The sequence below is a fragment of the Dipteris shenzhenensis genome, chromosome 23 (genome assembly GCF_047967505.1).
Source record: "Dipteris shenzhenensis isolate YYH24624 ecotype China chromosome 23, Dip_SZ_1.0, whole genome shotgun sequence".
Taxonomy (NCBI): domain Eukaryota; kingdom Viridiplantae; phylum Streptophyta; class Polypodiopsida; order Gleicheniales; family Dipteridaceae; genus Dipteris; species Dipteris shenzhenensis.
In genome coordinates this window covers 29,443,833-29,466,903 of record NC_141618.1, presented here as the reverse complement: position 1 = coordinate 29,466,903, position 23,071 = coordinate 29,443,833, and the positions used below count along the sequence as shown (strand labels likewise).

Below are 23,071 nucleotides of genomic sequence, written 5' to 3'. Positions count from 1 at the left end.
GTTTAAGGGTTAGAGGGAGGTTCAGGGTTTAGAAGGAGGTTCCAAGGTTCAGAGAGAGGTTCCAAAGTTTAGAAGAGGTTCAACGGTTAAAAGGAGGATCCAAGGTTTAGGGTAGAGTACATAGTGGAGAACTCATCTCCCTAGGAGATCATGGAGATTAAAGGTTGACGAACTAAGGGTTTAGGGGGAGAATAGGGGTGGGAGAGGAAGAAGATGTAAGAGCATGGGGGGAAAATGAGAGAGAGAAGAAGGGAGGAGGAGGGAGGAGGAGAAGGGAGAAGGGAGGGAGGAGGAGGAGGGAGGAGGAGAAGGGAAGAGGGAGGAGGAGGAGGAGGAGGAGGAGGAGGAGGAGGAGGAGGAGGGAGGAGGAGGAGAGGGAGAGGATGGGTTGCAAGGTTGGAGGAGAGGGGAGGAGGAGTTACAAGGTTAGGACATGCTTTTGGATGTGGAGTGCAAGGAAGCATGGACACTTGAGACAATAGCTTGGAATACCAAAGTAGAACTTAACACAATGCCCCAACGAGTGTGGGCTTCATTCCATTATGAGGTATTTATACAAGTTGGAGGGCTTCTCTCTCTGCATGTAGGAATTGTAAGACATTATCTCTCTACATGTAGAACTTGCATATAGAAGTTGCATGTAGGAGTTGCATGTAGAAATTGCATGTAGAACTTGCATGTAGAACATGCATGTAGGAGTTGCATGTAGAACTCACATGTTGCATGTAGAAGTTGCATGTAGAGATTGCATGTTGCATGTAGAACTTGCATGTAGAACATGCAAGTTGGATTCCTAATAAGAGGGATTATTATTCCTAGCCTTCTTCTAATGGTAAAAAAGATATCATGGGCACATCTGCTGCACTCATGCCTTATGAGTGAGATTGCCATAAAGGATTTGACCACTTCCAATGCTCATTCCAAGATAGGGCCGTTTATTTCTATGTTATTTGAATTTGCCATCCATATGGGTACAAAGACCTCGAAGGTAGTCCATCAATATAGAGAAGAGTGCACCAAAGCAATGCATGATAGCCAACATGAGGAGGAAAAGACAAAGCAAGACATACTGCAAGCATTGGAATCTGCCCAGTACTCCAAAGAGGAAGCTACTATGGCTGTGCATGGCCAATCTTTCGTGGAATTCATGTGGAATATGCCCTTAGTAGGAGAAGAGTTGTTAGCCACCCTTGCAGAGCCCAAATCTCCCAAGAATATATAAAGTTAAATCCTCAGGCAAGACCTGCGCTTCAAAATCCAGAGACCTGGAAAAAACTAGAGGGAGACCTGGAAAAAACTAGAGGAGAACATTGCCAGTATACTGCTTACAATGCCACCCAAAATCTCCTTCAAAGTATTCTCCCCTGTCCACAACATGATAGACTTATAGGCATCCCCTGAGACTTCATGGAACACTCTACACATGACAATACTCATGAGGTCTTATTTACTATATGTTGATTGTGCCCCTGTGGAGAGGTTAGTTGTGAGCCAAGTTACAACATCATGGGCATCATTGAGCTTTTCTTTAGGGCATGTTATTTGGTGTTTGAATAGAGCTTGCTTAATAACAGCACCACATCCATCATGTTTTCCTAAAGGTATTCCCTCATTTCCTTTGGGCAGACATCATATCTATTCATGTGCTACAAATGCATTCAATGTGGTGTCACTAAGAGTCTCCCTTTGGATTCTCTAGAGACCTTAGGCTACAAAGCTTGGTTTCATTATTGTATGCACAAGTTTGGAATACAAGCTCCCTCTTCTCTTTCAAGAGTGTCTTTGGGTGTTTTCTTGTTTCCTTTGTAGTGCCTCTATGTTTTCCACTCCATCCCCCTTCATTCTCCCCTCTCCCTCTCCCTCTCCCTCCTTCTCCCACCTCCCCTTGTCCCTCTCTTCTCCCCTCTCCCCCTTCCCTCTTCTCTCATGGAAACACATTATTGCAACAATTCGGGAATCGCTTGAGTGATACTTGTGAATGGCTCATGCTTTGCATTGCTCTCCCAAGGAGTAGCTTGGAATGGAGGCTCCGATGACATTCCTTCTATATCTGCACGACATGTGAGTCACCATTGAGACTACACAGCATCCAACATAAAAACACTTTTAGAGTTTAAATTCAATTGGTGGTGTTGAACATATCATGTAATGTGTAATGTGTGTTTCACCCCATCCATCTACCATGGATTGAGTAAACTCGGTGCATCCTTAAACAATTGCACATCATTTTTTAGTCATGGAAGTTCTTTGTAAATTTTTGCTAGCTTATCTAGTGCTCTCCAAACATGTGCCCTCATATTTTTGCATTACGATTCGATTCTAAATTTGTGGTGCACTCCCACAATGCCTTCCAAAAACCCCAAGTTATGCCATGCCTATTTTTACCATGATTAGAGAAAACTCTTCATGCCTTTGCACTGCCCATGGAAGCTTCACATGGAAGAATCCCTGAAGCCCCTAAGACTAGAGCATTTTTTTTTACTGTGACATTTCCTCCATGCAATCCCATGCTAGATTATAATTCTTTGAGATTTGCAATAGAACCTGTAGCTCTTTCTTTATGTTTCATATTCCATACATACACTATATGTAAGTATAAGAACTTGCCGATCAAGCGCATCTTTGCATGCAAGACACAAAAATGCACTCTTTCTAGTGGGATGGTTAAAATAGCATCCCAAAATTCAATAACTTTGTCTTGATCCGATGTACTCTCTTGATCACAACTCATAACACCATTGCTTTTACTATTTTTACATTGCCTTTACTATTTTTTGTGTTTTTTACTTCTTTGTGAGTGCATGAAAAATACATTACATTTGCGCTTGTCTAGACTCCAAACATGCAATTTAATGTTTTCAAGTCTCCTGAAATATATCACTCAATATTCAAATATCCAAACCCTTCAACATGAAGAAACTCTCCCTTGGTCTGAGTATCTAAAATGTTTGGAATTGGAGACCGTTCAAAGACCCACTTCAAGTGGGATGGGGTCTCTTTAGGGACTTCAAATGTAGCAAGCTAGCAAATATGCTTTTCTAATTGCACACTAAAATCTTCAATAAATTCACTAGCTTGTGCATGTTATAAGGATTTCTTCATAAGTGTAATGCTAAGTCCTTCTAACTTGGGTCCTTTCACTACTTCACACTCATTTAGCTTGATAACAAACAATAGTTTACCATTGCAATGTGCAAAAGCACAATAGTAAAGCCATGAAGCCTATACACAAGTCCTTATTAACACAATTTCTCAAAGAAAACATGAAATTAAGACCCAAATTATTATACAACACTATATTAGAGAATCATGGAATTTCCCAAGTCCCACTTTCAAGCAATAGGTCAAGTGTTGACCAGGTGCTCAAATCTTAACAAACTATTTGAATTTGGGATGTAGGAGGATTCCCTAATATAGTATCTAGGGTGAATTCAACTTTCAAGTAATGGGTTAAGATTGGACCATGTGGCCAAATCTTAACCATGTTGGGAACTTCCAAAATATTTTAAAATTCCCAAATTTCCTAATATATTGTTATACTCACCTATTGCCTTCATGTTATAGAACTCAACCATTGCAACTTGCAACCTATGTACATCCAAAGTACACATTATTGTACTCAAATGCACGTAAATTGTTTGAGATCTTTTTTGACCGCACTATTTTCTTTGCAACTACCATGTCATCAATCCACATCACCATGCCATGTCATCATGCCATGTCTGCAAGTCTTGTCATTATGCTACATCAACATGCCATGTCATCATTAACACATGGCATAGTGCCATCCAAGCACAATCATCTCTTCACAGGCATAGTTTGCACACTGCATGTGCACCCACCTCCCATATCATCATTTTTCACGTTAATTTTTGTTTGTATAAAAAGTTACAATGTTATAAGATAGTGTGCATTGAAAGATTCCAATCTTTGTAGGTATTTCATTGGAAGGAAAAAAATTTGCATGTATTTCACATATAAAAGGTTTAGATGGAAAATAATGCAATGGGAAGCAATGGATGCTGATTTGCATGATGGGACTCATAGGCCCATTGTTGAAGTATTTATTTCTTAGCAAGGACAGCTTGATCTAATGTTGGAATTGGAAGAGGAGTGGACCATGTGGTTCATCAGAGAAGAGATATAGTTGGCAACAATAAGCACTCCCCAAGGCTACTATCTTAGACTTGACAATCACGAAGCTAGATACAGGGGTGAGACAAACATCCTTTGTAAGAATTTTTGTCGCCCACATACTCTTGAAATAATAGAAACATGATGGTAGGGGCTCATTATTTTTGTTCCAAAGATTTGAGATCAAGTGTTTGGATTCTTAGTGCTCAGCAATGCACTTGGCCATGAGGCATTGTTAGATGTATGAACAGAACACATAATACAAAGTGATGTTTCAGTCATTGTGTTAAATCATTTAAAACTTTGAATTGATGGCTCCTTATGGTGTACAAGGGACAAATCTTTAAATCTTTGTACTTTTTAATCTATGCAAATGATTGCAATTTTAAATCTGTGGAGAGGGAGAAGCCACGAGATATAGAAAGAGAGGGAGAGGGAGGAAATTGGATGAATTTCTAGCACAAAAAAGCCCTAGAAGCATGAAATGCAACATCATGCAACCAAAAGTGGGATCTGGTTGCAAATGTTAAATTTCCCTCTTCTTGGACATTTTTCTTGGCTAAAAATTCACCATGTATGTTTTCTCTACTATCGGAGCACACAAATGAAAATAAAATTGTCTCAAACCCTAAATTGATTTAAAATGTTTTTCATCAGATTCCTAAGTTTTTCCTACCATAAATATGCTATTATAATCACAAATCAAGGTTTAGGGTGTTGATGTAATATGTTCATTCTAGGATGTTTTGTGGATCAATGAGTATGCTATGAGCAAGGGCGAAACCAAAGGATCTTCGAGGGGAGAGATGGCTTCAATCACTCACTATATTGGTGACAAAGTGGTTCAACATATTTTGGTCTTCCATCGGCAATTGTCACAAGATGGAAAACTAGACACTATGAAGTTCAAGGTCCTTGCTCAAATGGTGAAGATGAAGCCTATCCGTCACACTACAAATCCTATTGTTTTGATAAAGCGTAGCATTGCTCTTTTTTTGTTCTCAAACACACGATTCGGCCTCCTCCATATCATTATGGCCATTGTAGGACTAGCTATAGTGTCACTGATCTCCAAGTAATTGAGAATGAAATCATCAAACCCTCTCTTGTTAGGCAAGCCAAAAAGGGTGTGAAACCCAACAAAAAGAAGCATAGGCTAGAGTGAAAATTTCCCTAAAGGATTGATCCTTGTAAATGTGCCCTAAAGGGTTGATTGTTCATAAATGCACTTTGAATCAATAAAGACTTGAATTTTCAATTTATTTCTTTCTTTTTATTATTTCCTTTCTTTGAATTTCATGTAATTTAAATTTGCAAAGAGAAAGGAAAAATATTATGTTCTATTATTCTTTTCTTTTTTTGAATTGCATGTAGTTTAAATTGAAGTTGAAAAGACAAAGGCAAAATATTATTTTATTTTTTCATATTCCATGTAAGGAAATTAGAGATTGCAATGACAAAGGCATAGATTACAAACATTGTAAAAAAGGACACTTTATTACATTTATAGGAGCAAAATATAACATTGAGAATCACCCAAGGCACAATACATATGCCATCGCTAACCATCGCCCAAGGCTTAGTACCAAAAAGTCAAACTATTCTTGGTTCTCCTAAGCCATACAATGAATTGCATATCCTTTGCAGTAACAGTCACCTTGTTCTTGTGGATGGCAACCACTTGGACATCATTGATGAGGTCTATCAAGTAGGCCTCAGTTGCATGCTGCAATGCAAGAAGGGCATCCAATGCAATATGCCAAGGAGCCTCCCCCACCCCTCCTAGACCCCCTCTAAAAAACCACCTATTTGTAGGGCCCTGGTTGATGTCTTACATGACATCACGAATGACTTTGGCAAAGCTCATCTCAGAGATGAGGAGATCGATAGACTTTTAATACATGTGGATCTCCCAAAGTGCCACAGTTCTTGGTTTGAACCTATACCATCTCCTTGGAGGAGGACCTCTTTGGCTTGGACATAGAGGTGGCTATTGTGCTCTCCCTTGGGGTGTGCGTGGACCATGTGCCTATGGAGGATGGGATGGGTGTTGAGGATGACATTGCTACTCTTGGTTGTTCTTCAACCTCTACTCTTGATGTTGTTGGAATTCCCATTCAAAATATTCATACACATAATCTTAATAAACTATTTAAAAAATATTCATACACATAGTTGAGAAAGCCAAAAAGATCTTTTTAATTTCAAAATAGAATTTACATATAAGAAAGACAATCTATTTTGCATTCTTTCCTTCTTCACATTTCTCAAGCTCCTCTTTCCTTAGACGTTCAACTTCCTTTTTTGATTCTTCGGCACTCTAGCCTACATCCAATAGGTACTACTATGTTTGTCAAGTTTCACTTCTTGAGATAGTGCAGTAGCAACCTAGCTAGCCATCTAGGGGGCTTCACTATGCGATATGCAGTAAAGTTAGTGATCAAGCTATGAAAAGGAAAATTTTGAGTTGTTCGATGTTAATTATAGGTTTCTAGCTCTAGGTTATGCCAATTCTATGCTTTTGGAGTTTATGTTGAAAACAAGAATTTTTAAACATGAGGGTTTTTGGCCCTATATAAAGAAAAGGGATTGCAATAAAGAAAGAAAAATTTGAGTTGTTGGATGTAAATTATAAGTTTTCAGCTCAAGGTTGCCCCAAGTTTATGTTCTAGGAGTTTATGTCAAAAACAAGTATTTTTAAAAATTAAGGTTTTGGGCCCTATATAAAGGAATCGGCTCTCATTTGCATTTCATTGTTTTAAGAGCTCCCACACTCTCACACTCCCACACTTCCATGCTCCAACACACCCTCCAAGTTGCCCCTAATCCCCCATCCCCCTCTCGCACCCTCTCTCCCTCTCTCCCTCTCTCTCTATCCCCCATGGCCAAGAAAAAGTAGAAGGAGAGGAAGCTAGGAACACTAGTATCGCTAGACAAGAAGAGCTCCTTTAGTGACTCACCCCTTCGCCCACCCCACTCATGACAAAAATTCGGATGCGAGAAGCTTCCAGTGCACAAGCCAAATGGGTGAGAAGGAGAGCAAGAATCAAACACGTAGATGGAAGGATCACTTCCAAGTAGTACATCACAACATGGGTTAGATGTTTGTGTACAATTTGTTTCAAACATATTAAAAGCAATGTTGTGATGGGCACCCCTGATGTCCTTACTTGTGCAGACCAGAGCACCCAACTACTCCATTCAAACAAAAAATTGCAGAAGCACTCTGAAACAGAGTTGACAACATTGTTACAAAACCCTCTCCAAAATCTAGGCTGTAGCCTTGGATCTTGTAGCCTTGAAGTCACAAACAGTAAATATCAAAGAAAAACTCGTATGGGTTCTTCCAAGCTTCACTACCCATCGCCATAAATCCCCGATACTGACAGGGACTAGGGAGACGTGTATAAAAGCAAAGTCGAGCAAGCAAAAGGGGAAGGGGGATTTGAGCTGTATCTACTGAAGGACTAGATCTTGAGATATGTAGTCTAGGTATACCTTTCCTTCCTTCCTTCACTATATGAGAGTATTATCTGCTCTCAGATATATATGTGTCATCTTTGACCTCAAAGAAATAGATTATACCTTGGCCTTAATTGCTCAACATTATAGCATAGATAAGGAGGTCGAAAGTTAAGACGATGACTTAATGGTACTAGAAGATACATTTGACCCCATGCAGGCACTCTCAATGTGCTTTAAAAAAGTTGAGGATGAGAAGGAGATGGATGATGAGACCTTTAATAAGTTCAAAATGCAAAAGATGGAGGAGCAGAAGAATATTCAGCCAAAGGTGAAAGAGCAAAGAAAAACACAAAGTAGCCTGGAAAGAAGCACTGATCTTTGGACCGATAAAATTTTGGAGGATGATGAGAATATGAAGGTATTCTATCACCATTTTCTCTGCTTGACATTTTTTATCATGACTTGTGTAAATATTTCTCCTTACTTTTGTTTTGACATTGTAGCTTTATATTGAATATGATAGTTTTTTTAGAAGGTCCGAGAAAGGGGACTTGGACAATTGTCTTCCCTTGCACAGTACATGAACAAAATGTCCTTTGCCAAGATTTTGATATACCAGAGACAATTAACGATGAACCCTAAAACCCTAAAAGGGTACCAGGTAAATTGGCAAAACAACAAGTTTATATTACTTGAGAAGTTATTTTCTTTGGACATTTTTGGGGATTGCCCAGGTGAACAACGCTCAAGGGCAAGGTACTTTTTGACACACACGCTTATGCTTTAGTAGAAGAATATCTTTATTCTTTCATCCTCTAACATGTTTACAGTACTTATGAATATTTTATTGAGTATATTATTATTTTCCCATATTTCAAACTCACAAAAAAGAAGAAATTGTGGACTTCTCTCAAGGCCCCAAAATGAGCTCCCTTTTTTCCTAATGTCTTCTCCCCTAATGTTCTTCTTACACCATACTTATTCTTGACAGCAATTAGACATAAATAGGATTGCTAATACCTATCTTCCCAACAAAGACTAACTTATGGTATTCTGTGCTGCGTAATGGCAAATACGAGATTACATATTTGGAGAGTAATGATGATGTGTTGGGCATTATCTTTAAAGATTTTTATGAAAGTGTACATTAAAATTTTGCAATATAGGATCCCTTTTCCTTGCCTCTAAATCTTCTTAAATTTCTCAAGCATTTCGTATATCTTTTTTGCATTTACCAAAACACATAGGCATCTCTTCATAGGAATGGTAGTCTAGGCCCACGTGCATGCATGTGCATATATACACTCACACACATATGCACGTGCATATACATAGACCTTTATCCACAAAAACCAACTTAACAATTAAAAGGAATTACCCAAGAACAAGATTTGGATGAATTGGATGCCCATGGTAATTTAGCCACATGCTCTTGAGGTTGTCTAGAATCATGAAAAACAATAAATTTGGATAATTAGTTCTCATGATCATTTTGTAAGAAGATATTAGACCATCCACAAACACTAGTAAGGCTATAATCACTATTGAGGGTAGGGATTTGATAATTTACCTTTTGCAAGATTTATGCAAGAGAAATCACAAGCCTTGCCAAAATACTAGAGTTCTTGAGTATATACTTACTGGAACATATTTTTTGCAAGAACATGTTACTCAACAATATTAAATTAGATGATCTAAACCCTAAACCATAGTAAGAGATCTTGAGGTGTTAAGCGGTCTTGAGGTTTGAATACTTCAAAAGTAGAGAAGGTACTCATGAACAATCTTGCTAGAGGAAACACAGGGCGCATGTCAAAAACTTGAGCGATCCTAGTGTTATAATACTCAAAAATTACATTCTCTCTCTCTCTCTCTCTCTCTCTCTCTCTCTCTCTCTCTCTCTCTCTCTCTCTTCATTGGAATCATGCATTTTGAAATGCTATTACAATCAAATGTATCTCAATATGTAGGAGAATTTCCTTCTAGATTCCAAGCTCGTGTACCATTATCTTGCATAATCCAAGGATAGTTGACTTGAATGGCCTAGTTTTTTTGGTTGTCTAGTGCAAAACCTTCACTACACAATAGTCGATGTGATATTTTTATAAAGTGATTTATTTAAAGAGAGAGGAAGAATAAATTTAAAATTTTGTAGTATTGAGTTAGAAACAAATAGGAAAACCTTTGAGGACTTGAGTGCATCTAAGGCAAGAAAGTCGCATGCATAGTATTAAGGAAGGTAGACCCATGAGTCAAAGGTCCAAAGATCAATTATCATTTAAAAATAGACTTCCAACCAAAAAGAGACCCTCATGCAAGTTGTTAAGAGGCTTGAATAGCTTTTAGTACTAGCTTGTCTTTTAAATGTACTAATTCAAAGCATGTACTACACACATAAATAAGGTTCCTTATCCACCCAAAAGTGTTGTATAACGAGTTTAATTGGCAAGGCTATTTGGATTATCCCTTGAGTATTAAGCATAAGACTCTATGTCATATCCTATACATAGTTGAGATAGCTAACACAATTGCACTAAATGGAGAAGATTAAAGCACACCATACCCGCCCATAGAAGTGACAATGAAATTATAGGCATTGAAGACCTCTACATGTCCTAAGAGGGGAAAGACAAATAAAGGGTAGGTGAACAAATGGCACTCGAAGAACATTTGACTTGACAATTTGTTAAGATACCTTAGGACTTGCATGACAAGACTAAAGGTTCTCAGTTGTTGCAATCCATTTAGCTAGAATTCATGCATGTGCATGGAATATATATACAAACAATTCATGGGAAATGAAAAGGCATTTAACTCAATCTCACATCTTAATGACATTTGTGGCATTTTCTTTGTTTAAAATGTTAAGATTGTACATTTCATAAGGGCTAAATTGAAAAGAAACATGTCATTTAGACCTCATGAGTTGTAATAATTTGAACCCCTACATGAGAATTCTCATGAGATGCACCTACCTCACTAGATTAGCAAAGCCACATCATTTCCAATGATCATTTCATTAGTGAAGATGTATACAATCTTAGTTGAGGCAACTTAATCACAATTACTCAAACTTGTACCTTTAATCATCATTTTTCAACCTAACCATTTTTTATTGATTTACCATTGGGTCGGTGCTAATTTATTAACTCAACATGATGTTTGGTTTATATCATGCAAACCAAAGTTTATCATATATAATTCACTAGAATTTATGCCCCATAACATCATTTTTCCAATTATTTGGCCTCTTTAAGGTCTTAGCCCTAATGACCATCATACAAATGTCAAGACATCATGTTCCCACTAGGGCCTTTCTCAATCAAATTTTGGAAATCCGGTATCTTTTCCATTCAACATCCAAATTGACTATTGTCTCATAAACACTTGAACCATAAAAGGAACTAATTTATAAGATTATTTGGACATTTTTTGACTCTTTCTATAAAGCATGCCTTATTTACACAATTCTAGATTTTCTAATCCTTCCAACCAATATGCAACATCGATCCTAGAGAGAACATGATAATGCAATGATCAAAACAAAAGAACAAATGATCATTCATAATTAGAGGCTAACACAATTATAGATAGAGAATGACATAATCCTAGTGGAGGTTGCGAGTAATCATGGAGAGGCCAAGTAAGCATAGGCAGAGGAGATGCTAATGCACACAGTAAGGTAGGAAACTACAAGTATTGCAATAACTAGGCTTTTGGCAATGAAAAATCAAGGAGTAGTTGAATGATATTAGCAACAACCCAAATTATCAAGCAAATTTGAGCATCATACTTAGAAAAATCATAGGTAAGACAAGATACTTATGTTAACCCAACAAGAACTTGAACCAAAGACACAACTCACATGGCTACTTCAAAGAATGAATTTTTTGAAAATGGAAAGGAATCAAAATCTGAATTAGAATCTATTCACTTGAAAATTGACAACTTATAAAATTATCCCTTGATTGAATGACAATTCAAGTTAATTCCAATCACATGAGAGCTTTTAAAAGTTAATTCAAATCGCATGAGAACTATTTAGAAGCTTTCTATATTGTAGCTCTTGCTCAAAATCTATCATCCATTAGGTAAATTGTGGAAAAAAAAGAAAAATTGTTACTAGAGGAATCAAGCTAGAATGCTCACTCAACCTTACACCAATTCCACCAATCTAGCAAGCCAAAGCTAGTAATTGTGAACTTTGACCCATATAGCATTCCATTAGATGAGAGGTTTGGCTAGCAGAGCTTCATTTATATGAAGTTTAAAAACATAATCCAAGGATGACCATTTCAACACCCATCAACGAAATTTGGACTCTTACCTACCATAGAAATAGTTTTTTGCATCAAAATCAAGAACCATCAATGCTCTTCATATAGTACACATAGATATTTTAGGAGCAACCCAATGCTCAGCACCCATAGATTCATGATGCTATATACTTCATGTCAAAGGCATGGGTTTTTCAAGAAAGGCATGGATTAATCCATTAATTACTAAGAAAGATATGGATATATTTCATGACCAACAAGGAAAAGGGACTTGAACACGGTAAAAGCATAAATAAAATTTAGTGTGGTAATAAAGAATACATAACATGATGATGTAAATCAATTTCAAAGATACCACAACATAAAAGGGCATTGCACATGTAGTTTATATTATATAAGCAACTAGAATTGTTAAGAGGTTGAAATGCAAAATCAAGATGACACATGGCCGATAGAAAGAACCATGTAGCTTGGCAAATTACTTAATGATATAAGCCTCACCACCATTTGCAAGCATAACAAATAAACAAGCATACAATAGTAGAAAGATCATACCTTCTCATCTTGAAATTTGTGCATGCTCACGTGAAAGGCGAGGTTGGAAAAGATAAAGGAAATGAGTTCTTACAAGCACTCAAGGCCTAACATTTGTTAAGTTGTGTGCAGCACCCTATTGATCCGTACTGCTGCTGAGGTCAGCCGCCATGTGTCACCATCATGCAGCCACTCCTCGCCTTTATCTGGAGCTCCAAATTGCCACTGATTTGCTTCTAGACCTTCTCTAGATGTGCTGCCCACATGACAGTCATGATGTTGTCCATGTGGCAGCCCCTTTCTCTATTTTTCTGTGGGGTACTGCCCTAGGTCTCCCTCCCCCATGCTCTCCTCATATGGGGGCTTATAGATGGGGAGGTGACCATTCCAACACTAGTGTGTTGCTTGTGCAGCCTCTCACAAGCCATGGTTTCTACCTTAGATGCGAGGTATTGTGATGATTCATCACATGAATTCCATTGTTTTCAAGCTGTTCTACACATCTACTATTGTCTATTGTCATTTCTAATTACATAAGCTGTGGAAATAAGGTTAAACTAGCATGAGGTAGGCTAGTTTTGCTACAGTTTTCTTTCATTTCTTCTGTTTTAATGTAAAACATATATCAATTTGGAGGATTATATAAAATTATATTCTAATGAAAATAATCATAACAACATCACACGATTCATTAAAGTTTATGTAACATTTTCATTAGTAGATCTTTCATCCTATTAGTCCAGCACACATTGAACCTCAAGGAGGTCTCCTTAGGGAAATCTTTAGCAAAAGAGAGAATTCAATTCAAGAAATATCCTCATCTCAATGATTCTAGTTCATAGCTTACAATGCCAACAAATACGATTGCAATCCAAGCAATGGAACGTAGCATTAGAAAGCATATAAAGGTGGTTTACAAGTCATTAGAGGTGGATGATGTGTTTTTGCACATATTAGGTGTAATCTTGATGATTGTGTTCTTTTTTTCAAAATGCGGAGTTAGGCAAGGAACAATCAAAGAGCTTGCACAAGATCGACTAATCGAATGTCAACCTATGAAGAAGATACGCTCTTGTATTTTTAAGGAGCATATTGAAGAGGGCTCATGAGAACATTGGTATATGCTTTTTTTGTGGATGTTAGGTTTCTCAATGGACCAATGGATCTCAACAGGTAGAATTATAACAATTTGTGTCTTGATATGTATTGGTGAATTTCACTTATAGCAAAGTGACTCCACAAATTACTTTAGCATTGATCACAATGACCCCTAGGCCATATGGGTGAAGTGAAGTGCCAAGCTAAGATTGAACACAATGCCTTTTTTAGGATAGAACCAAAGCGCTAATTGCAATCCATTTGCAAACCAACTTGGCCATATATTAACCCATTTGCAACCAATTATGTATGTGTACTAGCCATCTTCAAATTTTGGGTTTGATCTTTATGATGGACTTATTCTAGTAATCCATTTTTGCTTTCCACTTTGGCAGATGTGCAACTTAAACATGGATTATAAGCCTCATTGACTAATTTGTTGCCATGACTTTAGCCATTAGTGAAATCTATTACCTATGCCTATTCAAGTTGGACCCTTATTTTTGCATTGGATCACTTAAAGGTGTACAAAAGAACTTTTTTTTCTTTGCTTTGTTCAATTTGAAGCCAAAATTCTAAAAATTATTCCTTATGAGGTTGCATAGAAGAAATATTATATCCATGGAAATTACCAACCCCTCCATGAACATGCATATGACACGTGGCCATTTAACTTGAAATTGGTTGAACTCCCACATAGATACTAAGCCCATTCAAATATAAAGAGTTGCGTTTTGTCATAGGCTTGCATTATTGTATAAAGCTAAATAGCGTTAGATTTCTTTGAACAAAATATAGGTAGTGTCATAATGATATTCTCTTGCAATGATGACGGGTACTGACACCCATAAGAAAAAGGGCCAAAAACTTACATGACATTTACTTAACTTTTCAAAGATATTTCTTGATACAACATGATATGTTCAATATCTTATTATCTCCACACTAAATCAATCCATGAAAAAGAAATCCATATGAAAATCACATATGAGCGCTAGTTTGACTCTAACTACTCAATGGCTAGAGGAAAATTTTAAATTCTTTTGATAGACATACATTCACAAAATTTTAAAATGATTATGACATGAGGTTTCTTCTACCTTCTTGTGAAAATCCTACGTTATCACCATATAAGCCATCGTATTTGCATATACCTAGATGAGTTCAGGAACATGCCCAAACTCATCCTCTAAAAACACAACATAGTGCAGTTTCAATCTCATGATAGTCACTCATAAGGTTGAAAACCATAAACTCCATCACGCATAGCAAGGACTAGCTACTATGTCATCGCCACTGATGTCATCAACGCCCAACAGTGGGTGTAGACCATAGTATAAACATATGCTCTCACACATACAAATCCACACACACACACACATACTTGAGCATCCATTTATACAAAGTCTTTGTACTGAGTTTATGTTGGCACTCCAGAGGTGTAGGGCAGACTCAGCCATGACGAAGGCTAGCACTGAAGGAGAAGGCTGATCAAAAGGTAGTCCAATATCTCCTTCATTCAAGCTACAACTGCTTGTGAAGACTAAACGATTTCATTTTAGTCTCTCTCAGACGAGCATCGTATTTGCATTCCCAACTTTATGTCACTTCATTTTTTAATCAAAAACAGGTTTGGACTTTCACTGATATCCAAGATTTAAAATGATTTCCATTTTGTCAACCACATAAAATCTCCTAGTAAAAGTTTACTCAGGTTAGACACAAATAATCAAACAACTTGAGAAGTGCCATGCCTCTTAAACATTGCATGAAGGTTGTGGAACTGCCTAATGCTAGGTATTCCGCTTTGCCGCAATACCAAGGGAAAAAAGCATAAAAAATCTGCCTCAGAAATATGGAGGTTGAAAATTGGCAAATAAATGTGAGAGGCGAAGAATCACCTAAACATGAACCACATATTTACTCTAGGGCAATTGACAAGCAGAGGATATAGAGCAGCCAACCTAAGCTGTAGATACCTCGCCAATCTAGCAAGAATTTGGCAATCGACTGTCTAAGAGGGTCAACCCACCAGCCTACACTTTGTATGGGATTGGCCTACCTCCCTACAATTTCTCCAGTCGCTTAAACGATCGTCCTTGTGCCGTTTTCTTCTCCTTCTCAATCTCAGGTTTTGCACGATTCAAAGCCTGAATAAATGCAGGAAGTTAGTGATGCTGGATAAAGCAATTCTTGCTGACACTTCCAATCAATCTGAAAGCTTGAATAACCCAGCATAAGAAACTCCATGTTTCACCTGGATGAGCGTTTCCACTCGCCGCCTCATCCTTGTGTGCATGAAGGCCTTTGAACACTGTATTTCAATACTACAGAATCAAATGTACACTCACTCGAAGCCACTAAATCATTAAGCAACCACAGCAAGATAAAACGAGGTTTATGCTGATTTCATAGAATACCAATGTAAGCAGCAATCAAGAAAATTCTTTTTCAGACAGAATGTTACAACACCACACTTGTGTGCTACATCATCAGCAACTGCATCCACAGATGATGCACAAGAAGTCACAAGTCATGTACTAGTTATGAATCAACCTAGAACACATTACGCATCCAGCATGGCAAAGCCACTCGTTACCATTGTAGAAACCAGACGTATAAGCATTATTTGGGCATGGTTGCATATGAGGAAAAGAACAGTCCTCACACAAAGCCCATGGTAAACCACTACAAGTATTTCATTTAGAAGGGTACCCCAAGGGGGACGGGCTCTGTCAAGAAACACAAGAGGATAGTGCTTTACTGCAGACGTAAAAGACAAGTACAGCCTCATCAAGCAAACCCAGCTGGCTTAGGATGTTGTTGTGCAACCCCACACCCAGTCTTCCATCCAAGGGATTTGATACAATGCATGGATTTAATCAACGATCTATCGTGAGGGATATGCACCAGAGAACAAGTATTTCATTTCAATGCTTTTATATGGGGTTCAGAGATACACTGCCACAGATAGGGAAAGAGGAAGCAGCACAGCAGGCAATCAAAATTCCATTTTATACGGAGCTTCATTTCTCTCTTGTATGAGGCACCTGAGTGTCATTGTGAGAGCACGGTCGATGGTGAGAACTTGCATAAGGACATGTATGCCAATAACAAAGAGCAAGTTGGATATACAATGGCATCCTACATAAGGCAGGAGACTCCAGCAGAGCCACTAGAATTGAAGGATGGCACCGGAACTGGAGCAACACAAACCCTCGAGAAATATCACTTTTAAAACACATACAAATATCCCATCAGGAGCCTCATCGACAATCGAGGGAGAGAGAGAGAGAGAGAGAGACTGTGTGCATGAGAGTCTGTGGATTATAATACTCCAGATGATCCAAAAATGATGTTCGTTCTAGGAAGGCATTAAAAACTTTCAAGGAGCTATTCCAAGCATCCGACACTTCAACCTTATGCCTTTTAAAACAAAACCAACCTTATGCCTTTTAAAACAAAACATTGGGTTAGAGAGGGTCATATTACTAATGACAAAAGTGAAAAATTTGTTCTGTATGTTCACATCTCACACTTGAAACTAAGACTCAGTAAAACCATCCATCAAAATGATTTTCACCGCTATCATTTCTATGCTTCTTATTCTCAATAACAGTAGAGCTGATACGGGTAACGGAGCAGAAGCAAGGTCATGAGAACAACCTTCCTGTATGGCTAAACAAAATGCCAAGTTAATCCAAAATATTGTCGTGAATGGGGGGTTTCTGCTTCCACAAAGAATTTCAGACCATCATTGTCAAAAGGCGTTGGCATGCATGCATGCTGACAGAGATTATTCTAAAGGTTTGACTGTGAAGGACAAGGTCAAGTTGCTGTTTAAATCCGCATGATGAGGCCACATTGCCAAACTTTACTGATTGAAGGCATCTGCGTTAGGCCAAAATTATGTTAAAGGGGGATCCGCTTCTCTCAACTACCCAACAAGGCTCAAACATATTGATAAGCAGCAGTAAACCTGGTGTCACAAGGGTGTGATTTCTGGTGCATGCATGTTGGCCTGCATGTGGGCAGGACCCTGGGAAAACAAAGAGCAAGGTCATGGGTTGCTTGATGTGCTAGAACCCCTAGCAATTGTGCCTTGGGGGTGAATTTTGTGGTTTGGAACAAGAAGGGGGCCAAATACCCTTAGTTTTCAAGTTAAGCCATTGGTAGGCTTCCAAAAAGAGCCCCACTAGAGGGGGCTAGGGGCAAATGAGGGAGGAATGCCACGTGGCATTTCCCCATGGCCAGATTCTTTTGGTAAGGTTGCCCATGGAAGCTCCCACGAGAAACCAGGAAGAAAAAGAGACGACGGGCGACGGAGTGCGTGGAGGGGGCGCATGCAAAAATATGTCACGGGCTGGCTGGTCACCACGAGGGCTGACGGACCTAAAGGCTGGTTGGCCGACGAGCAGTAATGGGCTGATGGCGCATGCAAGAGCTCACGGGCTGGGCATTTGGATCACGGTGCTAGCTAGGAGATCACGGCTGATGAGCTGCTGCGTGGAGAGGCACATGGCATGAAGCTCACGGGCTGGAGAGAAGACACAAAGGCCTAGTTGACGATACGATTTTCTCAGTCGTGGAGGCCAGGCAGCGCCACTTTGTGCCTTCGTACGGTTCACTGGTGCCAGCTCTATAGTGGCAGCGCACGGGCTGACCACCAGGGCATTGATAGTGGTCACGACTCAGGCAAGGAGACCAAGATCTATGCTTAGTTCCGTATGTTACTTGCAAATGGTTTCGGGGGTCTGGCTGGGCATAAAGGCCAGCTCCATGGTCATAGGCTGGGTGAGCAAGGCTGCTCACCTGTGGCTGCCGTCAGCTGTCGTTCGTGCATGGCCAGCCAGCTTTCCTTTTACACTGACTTGACCCTTTCCTTCTAGGGCTGCGACTCCACCGTAGCTTTGGGACTCCTCTACGAAGGGAAGCCACCCATACCCACCATCACTAATCCAGACTTGGTACACATGCCACATCACTTTATCATGCCCACGTCATACATGCCTAGCTCTATCATCCCTACCCACGCCCACCATGTCCACCCTATTTACCACATGGAATGTGGCTCATGACACAAGAGCCTAGGACTGCAAGGGTCTACAGACGGAGCGCTTCGCTCACGGAAAAGAGGTCCGCTCACGGGCACCCACAGCCCGTGGCCATGCTGGACTGCCACACGAGCAGCCAACTCAGCAGCAGCAACGTGGCTTGCCACGCAGGCAACCACATCAGCCGCTGCCACATGGGACTGTCACGTAGTCTGCCAGCAGGAACAGGGTGCAGGAGCTGTCGCAACAGAGGCACCACCTCAGCCATGCCACGTCGGCAGCTAGTTGGCTGCCACATGGCCTGGTCAGTGCCACACCAACAGCCAGTCAGCCACATCAGCTCCAGTCGGTGGTGCAGTAGCAGAGTCAGCCTACTGGTCGATATTTTTGGAGCCCAAGGGGGCCTATAAAGGCAGCCACCTTGGCCCTCATTCTCCATCCAATCCTGAGGCCTTCGAGCCTTCAGAGCAGCAGAGCCAGGCCTCCCCGCAACAGACCAGCAGGGTAGCCTCAGCCTCTTCAGGGATCTAGTGAGGATTCACCTCCTCTAGGTAGTCTAGTCTTTACAATTTTGCAGTGAAGGTTTCAGCCCCTTCATACAATTGTATGCAGCCCTTTGGGCATTCATTATTCAGTTGTATCTATTTCCTCTTCGGAGGTCTACTACATTCTCTCCTTCTGATTCTCTCACTCACATCCACAGCATCACTTTGTGTATTGAGTGCATCATCTTGCAGTTGCAGTTGGTATTGAGCAGGAGAGAGAGTGACGATAGTCTATCTCCCACTACAAGTCCTAGCCCCAATCTTGGGTGGAATGTTTAATGAAGTAGTATGCCATGGCATTCCTCCCTCTTGGAGCATCTCGACTAGTGTACCGATATACAAGGTTGGGGACCTTATGGATACACGGAACTACTGCACTACCACACATTGGCCGAGATCTACAAGTCAATACTGGAGAGAGAGATAAGTACATTTTGCAAAGACTAAAGGACAAAGGGCGTTGGGGCAGGCAAGGTTTCAAAGGCAGCATTCAACTTTGAACCACATTTTCGCCTTAAAAATTGGAAAACTTATGTAAACCACTTTGTTGCTTAGCTTGAGCCTTAGGCCCATAGGCAATGTACTCGGTACATAGCCCTTCATGATCTTTGGCTTGACTATCGTGTTTGATATCACCGGTGATGAAGAGTGAGTAGGAGGTCACGCTTGGGAGATCTAGTGTAAGTTGGTAGGAAATGTCATAAAGGGTGCGTGCATACGTGTGCCAAATGATGGGTTTGAGAGGGGGGATGTAGACCTCTGCTTGAGAAACTTTATTAACGTCTTCCGAAGGCCTCGCAGGACTATGAGACAAAGTACAATCAAGAAAGTAACTCATACAGGCCACTGTGGGCTGAAACAAAGGGCTCGCTAAGGCCCTTGCTGAGTGTTAAAGTAATAATCTCAAAACTTAGGCATGCGAAGCTAGTGCTCCAAATACATATCCGGATGCCATGGTGGCTCTCCAATGAGATGTGAAGATGTCTTGTATCTGCGTTTGTCAAGCCGTCTCTCGCTGTGGCGGGAGGCATGGTTGCAATGAAGGAGGCATGGCAAATTGGAGAAGGGGATATAATTGGCAGGGGAAAGAGAGAGGAAGAGGGAGAAGGCGTGAGAAGTGAAGAAAGGGGGGGGGGAGAGAGAGAGAGAGAGAGAGAGAGAGAGAGAGAGAAGGGTGAGGGAAGAGAGGGATAGAGAGAGGTTGGGAGAGAGCGTGAAGGCAGCACGTAGGAGGGAGGAGAAGTGAGTAGTTAGGATTAGATGTCACATCAAAAGTCCATACAAAAGGGTGGGGAGGTGGACTTATATAGTCTCCCTCCACACTATCTCCTTTCCCTCTCTAGGCCTGAACATCCCCTAGAAGAATTAGCCTAACCTTCACTAACTTGGCCCAATCTTAGCCTTCATTGCAATGGCTCTCACCCCCAAGCTGCCAGACTCCCCCCTTTCCTCCTCCTTACAGCCTAAGTCTCTCACCCAGCTCCGTTCTTCCTCTCACAGCCCAATCTCTCACACGCCACTTGCCATACATATCCTCTCTCCCACCTTTCTCACTTTCACACCCCCGAGCTGCCACAGCCCACTCCTGGGCTGCTGTTTTTACCCTATCTTTTTCCCCTCTCGTACCCTAGATCTCTCACCCTTGGCCTGCTATAATTTCCCTCCCTCCTTTTTTAAAGCTCCTTGCCCCTCCCCTACTCTTCCCGTGCCCACTCCCTTCTTGCAACGCCTCTCCCTCTCTCATTTGGTCAGCTACCTTCCTACCCCTTCTGAACCAGCCCTCTTCTCTTGCTTCTTGTTTGCTGGCAATGCCACCCTTTCCCCTGATGACCACCATCTTCTCACATCCCAAATCTCCCATCCTCGGCTTCCATGTATCTTCCCCCCTTTCTTTTTCTTGTCGGCCTAAATCTCTCAATCACAACCTACCATATTTTAATAAGAATATAGCAATGGAGAGAGATATCGAACGAGAAGTGCAATAGACAATGCAATAGATACACAATGAAGAGAATTCAAAAAGCTAATGAGATCAAATAGAGAGATAGGTATAAATGATGGCTCTATGTAGAGCTACAGTGTAGAGCTTAGATGGTGATCTAGACAAACTCTAGAGGGACTAAGGGTAGAAGGCCTTGGATCGAACTCTGCCCTCATCAAGCATACTATGCTCTTGGGGGAGCCTCTTGGAGCGACTCTCTACAATTGCGACCTGATATGGAGCCATCTGCCAAGTAGAGCTCTTTGGGTAGAGAAGGGGGCGGGAACTTGGTGCAAGCAGGGCGACGAAAGATTAGCGCTGGCAGCACTGGTCATCGATGGCGTATTTCCTTCCTTGGAGGAGCTTGACGGCTACCATGGCTTTGCCTTGACGGGAAGTCGACACGATGCTCACGGCAATGAGAAGTGGATATTGAAGCTTTGCGATGTCTTGCGCACTTTGCATCTAAAGCGGAAGAAATTTCTAGGGGTATGCTTCGGTCACCAGAGTGATTGAGTCACATCAGGACCAGCTTGGTTGACAGAGGGGCGACATGGTTTCCCCATCGAGATGGTCTATCCATCCTAGAAGATAGGTGGACAGGATCCTTCACTCGCAGCTTCCTGTTGCTGTGACTCCCTTACTCCAAGCTTTGTCCACAACAACTAAGGATCTCTTCAATAGCCAGTCTCGACGGCTCCCTGATTCTCCAGCAGCCCGTAAAGCAAGCAAGGTGCCATAGGCAACGAGCCAAGCCCGTGTGACCTTCAATCAAAATGAAGCTCACGACTCTGGCTCACCGATAGCCGCGACTAGCACAGCGAGCCGTCGGCAACCATCTACGTACCTACTTCCAAGCCTTAACGAAGCTCCACCTCCAAAGCATCGATGTCCAACAACCGGCCCTTCAGCTGTACAAGCTCCCGGATCCTGGGTTTGCACACAGAGACGACCGTCATGCAACGACCCATCAACCAACACTCCTGCAACTCCAAAGGACGTAGAATATAGGGTGCTCAAGCTTCTCCGTCTCCAAGAGCCAAGCAGTTGGCGAGTACGTCAATCACGTAGCGCTCTCACCTCACAGTGCCTCAAATGCATAGCCCATCGACTAGCTACTCCAAAGAGCCTCATAGCCCGCTCCAACGAGCTTGCAGACGGACAAAATTGACTCTCCAGCCCTCCATCATCGGGAGCGGCCTCCATCACTGAGAGCGCCATGCACAACCACTTGGCCTCTTGCATCCTCACAACCTTGCGAGAGAGCTCACCAAAACTAAGGGAAGTCTGGACCTTCCCTAGAGAGCAAATTCAGTTTAATTACCTGCAAGGATTCCCTTTTGGGAGCTTTGTGTGTTGCTTGAGACAACGAGCCGACCTGCACTCAGAATACCGATCCACTTTTTCAAGTAGCGCAGCTCTTCATGTTTGTTTCTCGGGAGAACTGACCTTGACATCGACCCTTGGTCTGGCAAGAAGGGCTCCCATGGCAGCACCTTCGACCCCCACTGTGGTTAAGATTATGCTCTCTCCGGAAGACAAGCAACAGGTCAAGTGTGAGGTAGAGGCTTTACAGGACGGGGCCCTGGTGGGTCGCATTGTTGGGCTCACCCCGTCAAGGAAACAGGTCAGGGATTGGCTTCAAGGGAGCTTAGCCCTAGGGGCTGACCACATCCAAGAGGTCATGATCTATGGGAGAGGAGTCTTCCTCATGCAGCTGAACTCCCCCGACACCACGGCCTCCCTTGTCGAGCAGAGCCCTATCCTACTAGGCCCTCATGTCGTCTACCTCCTTCCTTGGTACCATGGCTTCACAGTCGAGGACATGGATTCGACTCATCACGTAACACGATTCCCAGTGATGCTCCGCTTCCCGGGGCTTCCGAAGGAGTATAGATCTTCCTTCCATAGGGAATTGTTTTGGCATAGTTTTATCTCCGCCACAGACAACGGCTTCAGTAGTGGCAGACGACGAGGTCCCCC

General features: G+C 41.3%; 1 protein-coding gene across 1 annotated transcript in view; it reads right to left on the bottom strand.

Annotated features, from left to right (window-relative positions):
- Positions 1-15,130: 15,130 nt before the first annotated feature.
- The window catches only part of DIS2 (Arp2/3 complex, 34 kD subunit p34-Arc), a 54,342-nt gene continuing 46,401 nt past the window's right edge, over positions 15,131-23,071 (bottom strand). The window contains exons 8-9 of the mRNA XM_087394563.1: positions 15,766-15,822; positions 15,131-15,658 (exon numbers count right to left, since the gene is read on the bottom strand). Of these exons, the coding sequence (XP_087250689.1) occupies positions 15,575-15,658; positions 15,766-15,822 (141 nt within the window). The 3' untranslated portion in view covers positions 15,131-15,574. The remainder of the gene's footprint in view (positions 15,659-15,765; positions 15,823-23,071) is intronic.